At 42.1% G+C, this 18,795-nt stretch overlaps 1 protein-coding gene across 2 annotated transcripts in view; it reads left to right on the forward strand.

The window, feature by feature from the left end:
• Positions 1–18,795, forward strand: part of LOC126336839 (GTPase-activating protein) — a 139,272-nt gene that overhangs the window by 55,428 nt on the left and 65,049 nt on the right. For both annotated transcript variants that reach the window (XM_050000919.1, XM_050000920.1), the window contains exons 11-12: positions 2,965–3,071; positions 9,939–10,100. In XM_050000919.1, coding sequence (XP_049856876.1) covers positions 2,965–3,071; positions 9,939–10,100 — 269 coding nt within the window. The remainder of the gene's footprint in view (positions 1–2,964; positions 3,072–9,938; positions 10,101–18,795) is intronic.

The following is an 18,795-nucleotide window of genomic DNA, read 5'->3' on the forward strand; positions in this document are numbered from 1 at the left end:
TTTCTTTGTCTCTGAAATCATTTTGAGTTACAGGAATTGCTGTAACATAGAAACTGACACATTTTAACTAGAATGTACTGCAGTTTTATTAGCCTAGAGACTTAGTTGCTAAAAAAACACTAAGTGAGCAGTCATTTTTGACTATCCTAACTGGAGAGTTTTTAATTCATATTCAGTGGCATCCACTTGACAGAATTCCTTGCTTTTACTAGAGATTGGTGTTTTTCCTGGATGTATTCATTATGCAGTATGATGTGATGCATAGTTTTTTGCAAGTCAGTTGTTAGTGACAACTGTAACTTCCGAATTATACATCTAACTTTGTTAGCTGTATTAATGTGGATTTTATGACTGTCTGTATACAGTACAGATCATGACAAATTTGTAGCTGGCTCCCTCCTTGAAGAAATTGATAAGCCATAACAATGAAGTTAGTTTTCTGTGAAAGCTTTTTTAAATAGAATTAGAGGGATTTGCATCTTCAGCGACTTAAATGGTTAATTTCATTGCCCATGGGTTCTTAACTGTGTATTGCGTAAAGAATGACTTGCATCTGAAGGGTCTTTAGCTTTTGGCCAAAAGGTCGTCTTCTGAAGTAGAAAAACAGGCAAGCAGGCATGCACGCACACGCGCGTGACTGAAGTCTCTGGCTGCTGCACCAGATGGGTGTAGTAGTCCAGTGGTAGTGATAAAGAGAAGACATGGGGCAGAGAGAGGAAAAGGGGGAGGGGGGTGTTATAGTGCAGCTTGTGGGAGTGTGCAGGGATGTGGTTGGGACAGAGTAGGGCTGCTAGGTTAGTCGAGAGATTTGGGGAGGGGGGAACGGGACTAATGAGTGCGTTGGTGCAATGGAATGCGCTGTTGTACTGTAGTGGGAGTAGGGAAGAGGACAGGTTAGGGCAGAACAGGAGGGACTAGTGAAGGTTGAGTACGGGGGTGGGGGGTACAGTAATGCAGGATATATTGCAGGGAGAGTTCCCACTTGCATGTTTCAGAAAGGATCCAGATGGCACAGATTGTGAAGCAGTTGTTGAAATGAAGCACATAGTGTAGCTGGGTGGTCCAGCTGTCTTCTGGCCACAGTTTGTCAGTGGCCATTCATGTGGACAGGCAGCTTGCTGGGTATCGTGCCCACGTAGAAAGCAGCACAGTGGTTGCAGCTTAGTTTGTACATCAAATGACTGCTTTGGTCACCGTGCATTTGATGAGATAGGATATGGCTTCATTGGACTGGAGTAGATGGTGGTGGGAGGATTTATGGGACAGGTCTTGCATCTTGTTTTTTGCAGGTATATGAGCCATGAAGTAAGGCATTGGAGACAAGTAGAGTAGGGATGGAGGAGGATATTGCGCAAGTTCAGTGGGCAGTGGAATACCTCTGTGAGAGGGGTGCAAGGGATAGTGCGTAGGATATTCCTCATTTCAGGGCATGATGAGAAGTAGTCGAAATCCTGTTGGAGAATGAGAACCACCCTGGATTGCAGCAAATGAATCAGAGTCACAAACGAAGCACTCCTTAGTGGCCGTTTGGTAGGTATTGGGAAGTGGTAGGTGACTGGAGAGATAAGGCATACATCTGTTTCCGTACAAGGTTGGGTGGGTAATTTTCATCTGTGAAGGCCTCAATGGTAGCCCTGGCATATTTGAAGAGCTACTGCTCGTCACAGTTCGTAAGGGTGTTCTAAAGATTTGTTTTTTCCGTTTTATGTTCAATATTTAGATGACTGACCCAGCCATTGTCTTCAGATGGTACTAGATTTGTTACTGAGTGAGGTGGGTCTGTGGTTAGCACGCTGGACTCGTGTTTGAGAGAATGGCCATTGAAATTTCTGTCCGACCATGCAGATTTAAGTGTTCTGTGATTTCCTAAATCACTCAAGGCAAATGGTGGGATCCTTCCTTGCAGAAGGGTACTGCCAGTTTTCTTTCGTATTGTTGTGCTCCGTCTCTAATGACCGTGCTGTCGATAGGATGTGAAACTATAAACTCTCTACCATCCCTGGTTTTGCTGTTATGTATACTCACTACCTGTGCGCCAACTAGAGTGGTTGTTTTCATAATGAACTACAATATAGTATAGTAGGTTGCATCAAATTGTGATCACATTTTTCTCATCGTTTATGTTAACCTTCTATTGCATGACTTTTCTTTAGGAAACCAGTTGCATTGAAATAAGTATCTGGGCGTAGGATCTCACAGACAAAATACTAGTAACAGTTCAACAAAGAAATTTGTAATTCATTTGGATTTATTCAATATTTTAGATTTGTTGCCATATGGCAACAAATCGAAAGTATTGATTAATTATTAATTGTTCAATTATAGACATATGGAAACACAATAAGTGTTATCATTAAGTATTATTTTACGTACCCTAAAAATCTATCTGGCAGAAATAATCCTCTCTTTCAGCTACTTTCACATATATTTATGTTCTCTCAACCTTTAGCAAAGATTTTTGATTTTAAACTGTTTCTGCCAACACAGTCCACTTTGGTACACCCAGACTGTGTGTTTGTTGCTAGACAGCAACAAACATTAGACATAAATTTACCGTTTGTTGCTACTTGGCAACACCAGGCAATAGATGGTTAAAAGCAAAAGAAGATTGACAAATACCTCTCTCTCTCTCTCTCTCTCTCTCTCTCTCTCTCTCTCTCTGAAATAATACTTGAGATTTGTCAAAGGGAGAAAATAACAGGACATTAGGCATAGCTCATCAGATGTGACAATTAGACTTTGGGGAAAGTGCTGCTGATAAGGAAATTATGTGGCCATTGATAGGAGTAGCATTAAATGTCTTGATACCACATTTCTACATCACTTTGCCTTTCTTGAAATATTACAGTACTTGGCACTAGTGTTTCGTTGCTAAATTTAATTTTCTTGGGTCACTGATTTATATTTGCTTGTGCTTGACACGTAGTATTAAGAACTACATTCAGTTGTTTTCCTTCATTTCAGATAATAAGGAAGTCAAGTATTCAGTTATATCTGGTTTCATCTTCCTCAGGTTTTTTGCCCCTGCCATTTTAGGACCGAAGTTGTTCGATTTAACAACAGAACAAATAGTAAGTTGATACATTCTTAAACATATATAACGTTAATTGTCTCCTAAGTATCTCTGTAGTGACTGTTTAATTCAAATAGATTATCATTATTTAAGAGATTTTGATACATCGTATAATATGTTCTGTAGAAACAGCACAGAAACTAAACGCTGTTTGTTTCTTGTCCAGCTTACTCCTTATCTTTTACATTGGACAGCTGGAGCTACTATTTATTCAAAACTTTTTGCTAGTGAAGATATTTGTAAAGCTTCCCTTCTTTAGATTACTACTGTATGGACAACTGAATTATTATAATGTTTTTTCTGTCAGCTACAGATGGTGCATCTTGAATCACATGTCAGAAAGAGTGAGTTCTTCCTCTCCCTGCATTTCTGAATCAATGAAATAGCTGGCCGCGGTGGTCTCGCGGTTAAGGCGCTTAGTCCGGAACCGCGTGACTGCTACGGTCGCAGGTTTGAATCCTGCCTCGGGCTTGGATGTCTGTGATGTCCTTAGGTTAGTTAGGTTTAAGTAGTTCTAAGTTCTAGGGGACTGATGACCACAGATGTTGAGTCCCATAGTGCTCAGAGCCACTTGAACCAATGAAATATTGCACTAGCTACACACATTTTATTTACCTGTCTAACCCTAGTTCTCACTTACCTGGAATAAAATACTTTGGAAAATTTGTTGCCAACTTTTGTGATAAAATAGTACTGTGTTGCAGTGTGAAATAACACACAAATCATAGAGTTTCATTCTTTAGTGTTAGTTGTGTTACATGTCTGTTATTTCATTTAAAAATGATTTGTGAAGTAATTCTTGGCCTTCTGTAGGTCCCAAGTGCTTTGTATGGAGCAAATTATTTTAGTGTCAGGTATAGGAAGGATATAAATATTATTTGGATAGTAAGCATAAAAAAATTTGTCTTCTTGGCAGTAACACTTGAGTTTAGATGGAAGTTACTACTTCACCTCATAACCTCAATAGTATGTTTTCTCTTCTTCTTGCTACTTGCCTCTGAATTGGCAAAGAAAGAAATTTTTGGATAGTAAACAGTACATTCATTGCATCTGTTGTTGACTATACCAACTCTTTTAGTAACATGAAAAACCATTGACGAAGTCTGGACTAAAGTAACTGTTCTTGTATGGAGTGCCCTTCCTGACCTTTTTTTCCAAATAATAATTTTCTTTCTGTGTGCATGTTCTTCACAAACTTGTTCAGTATTTCTATTCAGCCTCCCATTCAGTTAGCACTTGTACGTATAAGGCTGTTCTCATATCTCCAAATATTTACAGACCTTTGCTATTGATTTGCCTCTCAATTTGCTATTTGTCGTCGCTTGTTTGTCTGATTAACACAGTTTAAAGCTTACTGTCATCTGATTGATATTTTACATACAGGGTGTTACAAAAAGTACAGCCAAACTTTCAGGAAACATTCCTCGCACACAAATAAAGAAAAGATGTTACGTGGACATGTGTCCGGAAATGCTTAATTTCCATGTTAGAACTCATTTTAGTTTCGTCAGTATGTGATCAAATTGTAAATTTTCACAATCAACATGTGTGGGCTGACGAGAATCCGCACGCAATTGTGCAATCACGTCATCAACACAGATTTTCTGTGAACGTTTGGGCAGGAATTGTTGGTGATGTCTTGATTGGACCACGTGTTCTTCCACCTACGCTCAATGGAGCACATTATCATGATTTCATACAGGATACTCTACCTGTGCTGCTAGAACATGTGCCTTTACAAGTATGACACAACATGTGGTTCATGCACAATGGAGCTCCTGCACATATCAGTCGAAGTGTTCGTACACTTCTCAACAACAGATTCGGTGACTGATGGATTGGTAGAGGTGGACCAATTCCGTGGCCTCCACGCTCTCCTGACCTCAACCCTCTTGACTTTCATTTATGGGGGCATTTGAAAGCTCTTGTCTACGCAACCCCGGTACCAAATGTAGAGACTCTTTGTGCTCGTATTGTGGATGGCTGTGATACAATACGCCATTTTCCAGGGCTGCATCAGCCATCAGGGATTCCATGCGACTAAGGGTGGATGCATGTATCCTTGCTAACGGAGGACATATTGAACATTACCTGTAACAAAGTGTTTGAAGTCACACTGGTATGTTCTGTTGTTGTGTATTTCCATTCCATGATTAATGTGATTTGAAGAGAAGTGATGAAATGAGCTCTAACATGGAAAGTAAGCGTTTCCGGACACATGTGCACATAACATATTTTCTTTCTTTGTGTGTGGGGAATGTTTCCTGAAAGTTTGGTCGTACCTTTTTGTAACACCCTGTATAAGTTGATCAAGAGTTTTAAACATAAATGTGTTACAGAAAAGTTTGTCCACCACTTGTAAAGCAAAACATTACTTTCATCTTAAGGAACAGGGCATTTCACTAAATCATCATATCGAAACCAAATAAAATTATACAAACTAGTTTTAGTGACCCATTCCTGTCAAAAAAACACTGTATCTGCATCTTATAGCCCTTATTACTAAGGACAGGAGAAATAGTTTTATTTTATGTGCAATTTGCCACATTCACCGTTATTTTTTGTCAAATGTGGAATTGTTTATTTTGACAATTTCAGTGTGATTTAGTTTGTCAAATTCGGTGTTGTTTACTTTGCCAAATTTAGTGTTTTTTGTCAGATTTAGTGTTTTTGTCAAACTCAGTACTGTTATCAAAAAACTTCCGGGAATTCAGCCAGGTAACACTTTCAGCGACCGCCGATAATTTGGTGAGAGAACACCCCGTCATTTTCAAGTCAAACTGCAACAAACAGGCAAAGTACATGCAAATTTAAAACCTCAGTTCTCGGACTGATGCAGGAAAGATACACACACACACAAACACACACACACACTCACACACTGAACACTAGTGCCACCAAAGATGACCAAAGTCAGAGTTATGGATAGTGAGACTACAAACTCGCAGGTGAGGTAGCATTGACTCTGTCCCTCTGTTTTTTGATAAGGGAGAGAGCTGGATTTCAAACAGAGTTTAAACAAAAACCTCCATCCCTGTTAACGAGGTTGCTCACTAATTTAATCCCAACTGCCTCCTTAATAACACTGTCCCAATAGCTGGACGTGCATGCCAATATCTCGGTGTTGTTATATAACATGGGGTGACCAGTATCCAAGCAGTGTTCGGCAATAGCAGATCTACGTGGCTGCTGTAATCGTGTGTGCCGTTTATGCTCAGTACATCAGTCCTCCATGGTCCTGATAGTTTCACCAATATACACCATGCCGCAGCTACAAGGAATGCGATATACACCCGCCTTATGTAGACCAATATCATCCTTAACAGAACTCAAAAGTGCTCCAATTTTAGATGGAGGTCAGAAAACACATTTCACATTGTATTTCCATGAAATACAACCAATCATGTTGGAAGTGTTTCCTTCGTAAGGCAGAAAGGCAGTAAACTTAGGTGTCGACTCAGAATTATCATCAATCACCCAATTTACAGTTGGTTGATAGTGCAAAACACGTTCAATCTATCACTATAACCATTTTGATGAAATGTTACTTCAAGATGGGACAGCTCAGCTGGCGTAGTCTCAGTGTCAGAAACGACATCCCCTATGCACCAGGGTACAAAGTACCCTTTCATGCTGAGCCGGATGATGACAACTATTAGCCTGTAAGTAGAAGTCGGTGTGAGTACGTTTCCTGTAGACTCCATGTCCTAGTGATCCATCATCCTTCCTCCTAACCAACACTTCAAGAAAGGGCAGGCAACCATCCTCTTCCACCTCCATTGTAAATCAAATGTTCGGGTGGATCGAGTTCAGATGTTCTAGAAAGGCATTCAAATTCTCCGTACCATGAGGCCAAACAACAAAGGTATCATCAACATATCTAAAGAAACAGGCGGGTTTCAAAGGCGCCAACTCCAATGCACGTTCTTCGAAGTCTTCCATAAACAAATTTGCAATCACAGGAGACCATGGACTACCCATCGCAACTCCATCTGTCTGCTCGTAATACTGGTCATTGAATAAAAAGTAAGTGGATGTTAACACATGCTGAAAGAGATTAGTTAATTCAGCTCCAAACCTATCCTCAATTAACCGCAACGAATCGGACAGAGAAACAAGAGTGAAGAGAGAGACCACATCGAAACTCACTAAAATATCAAGAGTCATTCAATCGCAGTCCTTCAAAACGACGTAAAAAATCAGATGACTTCCTGATATGATGTTCACACCGATATGCTAGTGAACTCAACAGACAAGGAAGATGCTTGGCTAAATGATATGTCGGAGCAGCAATGTTACTCACTATAGGATGGAAAAGAACCTCTTCCTTGTGAACCTTCGGAAGGCCATATAAACTAGGGGCAACAGCACTGTAGTTGCTTGATAGTGTCTGCGACAAACCACTTTTCTTCTCTCAACACTTTTTGTGGGGTCAGCATCGATTCTGCGATAAGCTGAATCAGATAGTAAACGTTGCATCTTTTGTACATAATCCTGTTTATTTAAAACAATGGTGGCATTGCCCTTGTCTGTAGGTAAAATAACAATATCAGGATCAACTGTGAGAGGGCATAAAGCAGCCCTCTCTGCTGCTGTTACATTACTTGTGGGTGGACAAGCCCTAGTCAACACACGGCATACCTCCCTCCTAACCTCCTCTGCAGCATCAGGAGGTAGTTTGCAAACTGCCTGTTCAATTGAACTAATAAAATCAACTACCGGCAAACTCTTCGGAGTGGGTGCAAAATTTAAACCCTTCCCAAGCATGGATAAGGTTGCGTCGTCAAAAGATTTCTCTGTGAGATTTATCACGGAACTTCATATCACCAGACTCCACGTGATGTAAACGTTCAAACTTTGCCAAACGTTGGCCAGTAATGGAATTGTATTCACAGTCAGCTTGAGTCCATGAGGCACCAACCAACCAATCCCAAGTGAAGTCAGACAATTCCGATAATCCATTAAATGAAAACGATACAATTCTTTGGAAACAGAATCCAAACGTCGATGAGTAAAACGAATCCTTTCACAAACAAGAGCCAAGCCAGCACATTGCTTGATGTGATTGGTGGCAGGAGAATTAACATGGTGCACAACCTTGGAAAATGTTGGGACATGATTTTCATCATAACACCTCAATTAAGACGACAAAGCACATTGCAGTCTAACTCGATAGCTACGAAGTTTATCCAACTTACGTAAAAACCGATACATTTCCTCCTCACCTGTTTCTTTAAGTATGTTGATGATACCTTTGTTGTTTGGCCTCATGGTTGGGAGAATATGAATGTCTTTCTAGAACATCTGAACTCAATCCACCCGAACAATCATTTTATGATGGAGATGGAAGAGGATGGTTACCTTCCATTTCTAGACGTGTTGGTTAGGAGGAAGGATGATGGATCATTGGGACATGCAGTCTACAAAAAACATACTCACACCGACTTTTACTTGCAGGCTAATAGTTGTCATCATCCAGATCAGCGTGAAGGGGTACTTAATACGTTGGTACACAGGGCATGCATTTCTGACGCTGAGACTTTGCCAGCTGAGCTGTCCCATCTTGAAGTAACATTTCGTCAAAATGGTTATAGTTATAGACAAATGGAACGTGCGTTGCACTATCGACCAACTGTACATTGGGTGATTGATGATAATTGAGAGTTGACACCTAAGTGTACTGCCTTTTAGCGTTACGTAGGAAACACTTTAAACAAGATCAGTTGTATTTTACGGAAATACAATGTGAAATGTGTTTTCAGACCTCCGCCTAAAATTAGAGCGCTTTTGAGTTCTGTTAATGGATGATCTTGGTTTGCGTAAGGTGGGTGTATATCGCATTCCTTGTAGCTGTGGCATGGTTTATATTGGTGAAACTATCAGGACCGTGGAGGACCAATGTACTGAGCATAAATGGCACACACGATTACAGCAATCTGCTATTGCCGAACACTGCTTGGATACTGGTCACCCCATGTTATATAACAACACCGAGATATTGGCATTCACGTCCAGCTATTGGGACAGTGTTATTAAGGAGGCAGTTGGGATTAAATTAGTGAGCAACCTCTTTAACAGGGATGGAGGTTTTTGTTTAAACTCTGTGGAATCTGGCTCTCTCCCTTGTCAAAACACAGGGGACACAGTCAGTACTACCTCACCTGCAAGTTCGTAGTCTCACTATCCATAGCTCTGACTTTGGTCATGTTTGGTGGCACTAGTGTTCAGTGTGTGTTATCTTTCCTGCATCAGTCCGAGAACTGGGGTTTTAAATTTGTATGTACATCGCCTGTCCGTTGCAGTTTGCCTTGAAAATGGCCGAAATATCGGTGGTTGCTGAAAGTGTTACCTGGCTGAATTCCCGGAAGTTATTTGAAAGTTGTATACACCAGGAGAAACTCGGGTCTCACTCAGTACTGTTATTTTTGCTAATTTTGATGGTATTTTCATCATCACATCGAAGATCATTATACAGGACAAACTCAACTTTAATGTTATACATAAACACAGACTTCAGAATATTAGAAGTCAAGTTGGAGTTAACATTTGATAATTTTCAGTTACAAATACCAGTGAAAGTAAACTTCCATCCTCGGATTTATAACATTTTTATACAGAAAAATTACAAATTTTGCAGTATCTCATAAAAACTGCCGATTTCACATTATTTTGCTAAAATCCACTAATTTAGCATTGTATTTCAGATTACCATTTTCACAAAATTTTCCTGTCCCTACTTATTACAGATTTGTCAAGATTCTTGAATATAAGTTGAAAAGTTGCTTATTTAACAATTTCTCTTAGAAATGTTAATGTGTTAAGCAATAGTTGGCTTAATTATTGATTTTGTTCAAATTCTTTACAGGACTCTCAGACAAATAGAACTTTAACACTTATTTCCAAAACAATACAAAGCCTAGGAAACCTTGTAAGTTCACGGTCTTCCCAGCAAACATTCAAAGAAGAATATATGGTTGCAGTCCACCGAGAGTTTTATACAGAAAAACATATTGAAGCTGTGAGACAGGTACTTAAAGACATTAAAAAGAAAATGTTCTGAGAAATTGCTCATTTGATAAGTATGTATTGTATTTCTTATTTTGTTATTGCATTGTATGTATCTGGACTTGTGAGGACAATGAAAAGTGTTCTCACCTGATGTTGTGATATAATTTTGTTCAGTTGTCCACAACCCATGGTCTAGTGATTAGCATCACTGAACCGAGATCAGAGGTCACCAAACATTTTTCACAGTGGGCTGAATAACTGACAAAATAGCGAGTGCAGACCACATCGCCATTCTGTGCAATAGTTGCAAGACAGAATGACATGTCTGGGGAAAAAAAGATGAAAAACTAAGATCTGCATTCCATCTGCACTAGTGAATGGCATGCAACCACCCTATTTATTTACTAAAAAGCTATCAAAGCAAATGACAGCACCAAAAAGATTTTAGACCTAGCGTAACATATGTGAATCTCACAAACTAAGCAGAAAGAAAACATTAGAGAACTGTGATACAGTTATTTGACTTTAAAGATATCGCCAGTGTTTGGATTGGTATTGCTGCATCCAATCCAAACACTGCTTTCAAATGTTCACCAATCAATCTCATTTGATGTGCTGATTTATGGAAATGTTTGCACACAAACGTTGATCCAAACACTGACGCCACAAGGCAGCAGATTTCTTCAGTTTTGGAAACTCAGCATCAGGTAAGCAGTGGTAAAATTCAATGAGTTTCTCTTCTCTGTCCTTCCCCTTCAGCAAGTCACTTATCTGCATATCAGTGAGCTGCAACTGAAGTTCAACTGTCACATTGTCAGCGTTACAATTGAATGGATACTAGGATAGAATGATGTCACACTCAGTTCTGTTAAGAGCTGGCAGTCTCTCCAAGTCAGTACTAATTTTTTCAGAAAATCGAGGTTGATTTCTTTGGGGATTATAGCACAAAACTCTTTAAAATAATGAAAATGAGAAAACTGTTCCCATTTGTGCTTCAATATAATCACAGATTTGTCTGATATCTTTTGATGGTTCTGTAAAGATTATGCAGGTTGTGTGCAACCTGGGAAAGCCAGAAAAAAAACCAGGATTTTTTCATCCAGGGAAAACACTGTAATTTCTTGGAACTCCAGGAATTTTTCATTGTTTTAGTTTCCAGTTTTTTTTTTTACTAGTAAAAACTGATACTTGAACCCACTACTGCAGAATAACGCTGCAGCAATGAAACATAAACAAACAAAAGACTTACACCGAAATAAAACTTTAGTTACCAAGAAAATGCACTATTTACAGCAAACCACAGTACACACACAAGCGTGCGCTGACAGCAAAATGTGTCAAAGATAATGGAATACTTTGTAAAAGCAAACTGCTTTCGATGTTTTTTTCCCGTGGGCCTCATTTCAATGAGTGTGATGTCAAAACTGCTTACATTTCCAACAGGTCGTAGGAAAATATTGTGAATGGTGGTTTGAGAAGGGTTACTTTCAAAGTTAATGTCCTTTTACACAAGATGAATTTCATTATGTATGAGAATGTTCCATGAATTTTGTAGATTAAGGAGTGTTAGACTTACTTAACATTGAGGACCAGACACTTGAAAAATTTTGGGCCCACAATACCAGTCATTTGTGCCATTACTTAAAATTTTGCTTGGACATTTGTGTTTGGTACAACTTAGAGGATAACACACACTAAAAAAGATCAACCCTTTCATGGTTAGTTTGTCTTACTTATTTTAGTTCTTTCATACATTACAAATGCAATAACAATAGCAAAAAGCATAATTATTCTTATAAAAAAAAAAGTGTGCAGTGAGTTCTCCAGAAATTTCACACATAATTAGCTTTCCTTCGGAAAAGTAAGTGCTTGATGGAACATGTATTCTGTCAGGTAACCTACAGAAGGTTCGGTGCACACCAGTGAAATTTATAATTGTGCTCATCTGTGCTCTTAGGATCCTGTCTAATTACACCCTTGGAAAAAGGCAGCAAAATCATTTTGACAGTCAATTCTATATGTGAAAGCTTAGCTTGTCTTGTAGCTACATGTATGCATATTTTTTGAACCATTAAGTCTGGTGAAGTGGAGTCTCTTAGTAAGAGGCAGTCGGGCTCCCTGTTGATCAAAGCTGCTTCTGCCATCCAGTCTGCAGCTCTTCGTGCCTGTGATAGTCTTGGCATGTCCCAGTGTCTATTATGCCTCACCAGTTTCTGGCCCAGGGAGTGATTTTTCATAGGGACCTCATCCTGCAAACAGATGAGATACTCGGGGCTAATCGTGTGCAGAAGGGTTGCAAAGACAACTGCACCAATACTGGCACCTTCATTCTAGCTTTCGAGGGGTTTCCTTCCCAGAGGTCAAGGTTATGTGCTACAAATATGAGATGTGACGTGAAGCCATAAGTCCCTCAACCTATGCGGTTCTTTCAGTGCTTGCGTTTTGGGCATATGTCCTCCTGCTGTACAGTGGTTACTGTGGACACACACTCCATGAGTGTGTGTTAATTGTGCTGACCACCACTCCCCCACTCACCGGATTGCCTGGCTTGCAAGACAGAAAAGAAGATCCAAGTTCGTGAATCACCTGTCTTATGCTGTGACTCGCCAAAAGTATTAGAGAATTCACACAGTGTTACTATCTTCAACTTTTGCATCCGTTGCTTCATTTCCCCCTCCTATCTCTTCCTTACCCCAGCCCTGGTCCCCCTCAACCCTCCCCCTCCCTTGCAGTTGCCCCCCTTCTTTGGCACCTGCCGGTGATTGGACTCCCTCCCAGCATCCCTCTCCCCAGCATCTCTGAGGCTGGCAGACTGGTCGCCCGCTCTCTTTCGGTTCCAGATCTTGCAGACGCCTGTACTCCCTCTGTGCCCTAGCCCTCCTCCACATCTGAAAGAGGAGAAGAAGAAATATAAATCTCATGACAAAGCCCCCCCCCCCCCCTCCCATGCCCCCCAGAGGTGCCATCTCCCACCTTGCAACCTGAGTCTGTCATCTTATTTATGGATGTCACCCCATCCTTGTCAGTGGCGACTACTGACCAATGACATGACCTCCTCTTGTCTTCTTTATGTCTAACCTGGACTCTCGCCACATGATCATCCAGTGCAGTTGCGACAGATACTATTAGCACCATCCAGAAATGCAACGTCTAGTCTCCTCCTATTCTATGTTCTCTCTTGTTTTTCAAGAAACCCATTTCTGTGATAACCACTCTCCAATGTTTTATGGTTATTGGGCATCTGTCGGGACAGAGCTGGCCCTGGGTTAGCATCTGGTGGGTTCTGCACTTTGGTTCGCTCTGATGTCATTAGTGACCAACTTTGAAGCAATAGTGGTTTGAGTGTAGACGACTCCGGCAATCGCCATTTAGAATGTCTACCTCCCCCAGGTAGGCCACTTTCTTACGTTGCACTGCCTCCTTAGGGACTTCAGTGTCCACCATCCACTGTGGGGGAGTGTCACTTCAATGGGTAAGGGTCTCCTAATTGACCAACTTATCACGGACCTTGATTTGTCTACCCTCAGTGATGGTTCCCCTACCCACTTCAGTGCAGCTCATGGCACCTTCTCTGCTATCGATCTCATGATCTCCTCCCCTGCCCTCGTGGCTTCCCTACATTGGTCATCCCATGATGACCTTTGGACAGTGAACACTTTCCAGTGATTCTATCAGGTGGCAGTCAGGCCCCCACATTGGGCATTCCGTTGGGCCAGTTGACCTTTATATACGTCTGCTGTGCACCACCTTCTCAAATTCCATTGACGTAGTCATGCAAGGTGTGTCTGCCACTATTCTTCATGCTACCGGCACTGCTGTCCCCCCATCCACAGGTCCCCCTCATCGTCTACCGGTACCATGGTGGACCAAGGATGATGCATTCGCTGTCCAGGACTGCCGACGGGCCCTGTAGTAATTTAAGTGACACCCTTCACAGACCAACCTCCTCACTTTTAAGCATCTCTGTGCTAAGGCACATTACCTCATTAACCAGAGTAAAAAAGAGTGCTGGGAGTGCTATATTTCCTTCATCCCTGGGGACATATGCCTCTTCATCACAGGTTTAGGTTAAGCTCCGTAGCCTTCTGGGCCACCAGCGATGGTCAGCTGTCCATGGTCTTCACTTTCAAGGTGTTCTGTACTTTGATCCATTGGTCTTAGCAAAACACCTTACGATACGCTTTGCAACGGCATCGGCACCAACTTTCTATCCTATTACCTTTCTCTTGCAGAAATGCAGAGTTGAACAGACCTCCCTCTGTTCCATCCCAAACGATGCTGAGCCCTATGACAAACCCTTCACCAAATGGAAATTCTTGCAGGCTCTTACCTCTTCCCGAGACATGGCCCCAAGTCTGGACTCCATCCACAACCATATGATCCAAAATTTGGACGTTCCCCAGAGGGAACATCTCCTCAGGGTCATCAACCACATTTAGCTCACGGGTGCTTTTCCGTCGCAAGACAGTATTGTTATCCCCATCTTTAAGCCTGGGAAGAGCCCAGCATATCTCGACAGTTACCGCCCAACTAGGCTGACGAATGTACTTCTTAAACTGCTCCAGAGAATGTTCAGATTCAGATTATGTTGGGTACTCGAACCTCGGGGCCTTTTGTCCCCATATCAGTGTGGTTTCTGGACAGGACAATCCTTCGATTGACCATTTACTCCAATTGGAATCAGCCAGCCATCAGGCTGTTACTCACTGCCGGCATCTTTGCACAGTCTTCTTTGACCTGCTGAAGGCATGCGACATGGCTTGGCGCCATCACATTTTAGTTACCCTCCATGACGGGGCTTCCGTGGCCCCCTTCCTATTTTTATCCACGAGTTTTTATCTCACTGGCCCTTTCGGTTTCAAGTTGGCACTCTGCTCAGCACCCCTCAGATTCAGATCAGTATCGAACAGGGTTCTGTGCTAAGTGTCACACACTTCCTTATTGCCTTCGATTTGCTAGTGACCTCTGTTGGGCCTCTGGTTACCCTGGCATTGTATGTTGATGATTTTTGCATCTGGTGCAGTTCCCACTCGGTAGCGTCTGCTGCGTGCCAGCTCCATGGCGCCATCCGATGGGCCGCTGTGTGGACCACATCTACATCTACATTTATACTCCGCAATCCACCCAATGGTGTGTGGTGGAGGGTACTTTACGCGCGACTGTCATTACCTCCCTTTCCGTTCCAGTTGTGTATGGTTCGCAGGAAGAACGACTGCTGGAAACCCTCCGCGAGCACTCAAATCTCTCTAATTTTACATTCGTGATCTCCTCGGGAGTTATAAGTAGGGGGCAGCCATATATTCAATACCTCATCAAGAAATGCACCCTCTCAAAACCTGGACAGCAAGCTACTCAACAATGCAGAGTGCCTCTCTTGCAGAGTCTGCCACTTGAGTTTGCTAAACATCTCCATAACGCTGTCATGCTTACCAAATAACTCTGTGACGAAACGCGCCGCTCTTCTTTGGATCTTCTCTATCAACCCAACGTGGTACACATCCCAAACTGATGAGCAATACTAAAGTAATAGGCTGAACGAGCGTTTTGTAAGCCACCTCCTTTGTTGATGGACTACATTTTCTAAGGACTCTCCCAGTGAATCTCAACCTGGCACCCGCCTTACAAACAACAAATTTTATATGATCATTCCACTTCAAATCGTTCCGTACGCATACTCCCAGATATTTTACAGAAGTAACTGCTACCAGTGTTTGTTCCACTATCGTATAATCGTACAATAAAGGATCCTTCTCTCTATGTATTCGCAATTCATTACATTTGTCTATGTTAAAGGTCAGTGGCTACGCCCTTCACCAAGTGCCTATCCGCTGCAGATCTTCCTGCATTTTGCTGCAATTTTCTAATGCTGCAACTCCTCTGTATACTACAGCATCATCCACAAAGAGCCGCATGGAACTTTCGACACTATCTACTAGGTAATTTATATATATTGTGAAAAGCAATGGTCCCATAACATTCCTCTGTGGCATGCCAGAGGTTACTTTAACATCTGTAGACGTATCTCCATTGAGAACAACATACTGTGTTCTAAAAACTCTTCAATCCAGCCACACAGCTGGTCTGATATTCCGTAGGCTCTTACTTTGTTTATCAGGCGACAGTAAGGAACTGTATTGAATGAATGCCTTCCGGAAGTCAAGGATAATGGCATCTACCTGGGAGCCTGTATCTAATATTTTCTGGGTCCCATGAACAAATAAAGCGAGTTGGGTCTCACACGATCACTGTTTCCGGAATCCATGTTGATTCCTACAGAGTAGCTTCTGGGTTTCCAGAAATGACACGATGCGCGAGCAAGAACATGTTCTAAAATTCTACAACATATCGATGTCAGAGATATAGGCCTATAGTTTTGCGCATCTGCTCGACGACTCTTCTTGAAAACTGGGACTACCTGTCTTTTTTTCCAATCATTTAGAACCTTCCGTTCCTCTAGAGACTTGTGGTACACAGCTGTTAGAAGGGGAGCAAGTTCTTTCGCATACTCTGTGTAGAATCGAATTGGTATCCTGTCAGGTCCAGTGGACCTTCCTCTGATTGATTTCAGTTGATTTTCTATTCCTTGGACACTTATTTCGATGTCAGCCATTTTTTCGTTCTTGCGAGGATTTAGAGAAGGAACCTCCCAAGGCTTCAAGTTTTCTCCCTTCAAAATGCGGGTTGTACATTTTTATCCTCAACCCACAGTACACCCCAATCCAGAACTTTATTTAGGCGAGCATTTCCTCTACGTTGTAGCACAGTCCCGTTTCTTGGGCCTTATTTTTGATAACAAGCTGACATGACTGCCCCACATTCGCCATCTAAATACTACATATATGTGGAAGCTTAATGCTCTCCACCTCCTGGCCAACAGATCTTGGAAGGGGAGGGGGGGGGGGGGGTGGACTGTTCCACTCTTCTCCACCATTACCATGCTCTGGTCTTGTCCAGACTAGATTATGGTAGCCAGCTTTAAGGCTCAGAAGCCTCTTCCACTTTGAAACTGCTTGTCCCTGTTCACCAGTGGTGGTGTGTCTGGCTGTTGGTGCCTTTCGCAGTAGTCCCATTTCCTCACAGAAGCAGGCATTCCCCCTCTACATATAGGACAGAACCGACTCCTAGTTTCTTACGCATTTGCCGATCATCCCATGTACCCTGTGCTCTTTGTCAGAGAAGGATGTCTCCCCCCTAATGCCCACCCACAGGTGGGATTGCCGGTTGAGATGCACCTCACTTCCCTCTGTCGGTATCTCCATCTCCACTCACTGGAATGCACCCTGTGTCTTTCCTCCCATAGCCCCCTTGGATGTTGCCTAGACAACGAATTAGGACCAGGGTCCTAAGATCTCTGTTGCTCCTATGGTTTTCTGGCATCTTGTATGTGCGATCCTCGCAGAGTGTCATGGTGTCACCATATTTTACACTGATGATTCTAAGGCCATTGATAAGGTAGAATATGCTTTCACGTCATCTACTAGCTTAGAACACCATTTATTGCTGGGATCATGTAGTGTGTTCACAGCAGAGCTTCTAGCCATTCACAGATCCCTCCTTTTTGTTTCTCAGGCCTCCCTCCACAGTGTTTTAATTTGTTCTGGCTCAATGAGCAGCCTGAAGGCTATCGACCTATGCAACTCTCATCACCCTTTGGTCTCTGCTATCCGTGACCTTCCCTCTGCCCTTGGGTGTACTACCTGTTCAGTTGTCTTTCTCTGTGCCCCAAGTCATGTGGGCATCCCAGGTAATGAACTGGCTGACCGTTTGGCTAGAGAAGCAGATACTTACCCCATTTCCTGTCATGATTCCAGCTGCGGGTATGCGGATCTATGTCAAATCTCACATATTGGTGGATGTCCCTGTCTTTTGACCCCTTGTGCTAAGTATTTTCTTCTCAACTCCTTGCATTTAATATTAGCAGATGACTCACGAATGGCTGAACTGGTCCTCAGTTTCTTCCGTGAAAGTGGTTTTTATTTCCAGGTATAAGATTCTACTTTAGCCTTGGAGCAAAGACAGGTTGGTTGTAGTTGGGACCTCTTTTCCAATTTTCTCAGTCTGTGACCCCATGACCGCCCCTTTTTCCAGTTTTTTGATTTCATGTCACCTTTTATGCCTTTGGCTGTGTGTCTTTAATGTTTGTTATTTTATGATTGGCTCACCTGACTGGACCCATCCACTTTTAGTAGACCCTCTTTCTTCTGTAACTAACTTCAGAATCGCAGGACTGGTGACCGTGCCATTTGGTCCCATTACCACTCTCAATTAATCAGTCATTAACTTTTGTGTGTCTGCACAACATAACCATGATGCTGCTATTGGCTGACTAGATCACTTGTGCCTATACTCTGAATATTTGTTGTCATTGGCTAGTGAGATTGCATAACATGAAAAACAATTGGCAGACAAAAGCATGTTGTAATCTAGATTTCAGTGCTATATTTGGTGGAATTGGCGTTCATACTTCTGTGATACAAAAATATGGAGTGTAAATCTTTGCTGCGCATCAAAAATTTTTACAAAACATGTTGCCGACCGGAGTGGCCGAGCGGTTGTAGGCGCTTCAGTCTGGAACCGTGCGACCACTACGATCACAGGTTAGAATCCTGCCTCGGGCATGGATGTGTGTGATGTCCTTAGGTTAGTTAGGTTTACGTAGTTCTAAGTTCTAGGGGGCTGATGACCTCAGCAGTTAAGTCCCATAGTGCTCAGAG

This window comes from Schistocerca gregaria, chromosome 2 (genome assembly GCF_023897955.1).
Source record: "Schistocerca gregaria isolate iqSchGreg1 chromosome 2, iqSchGreg1.2, whole genome shotgun sequence".
Classification (NCBI taxonomy): domain Eukaryota; kingdom Metazoa; phylum Arthropoda; class Insecta; order Orthoptera; family Acrididae; genus Schistocerca; species Schistocerca gregaria.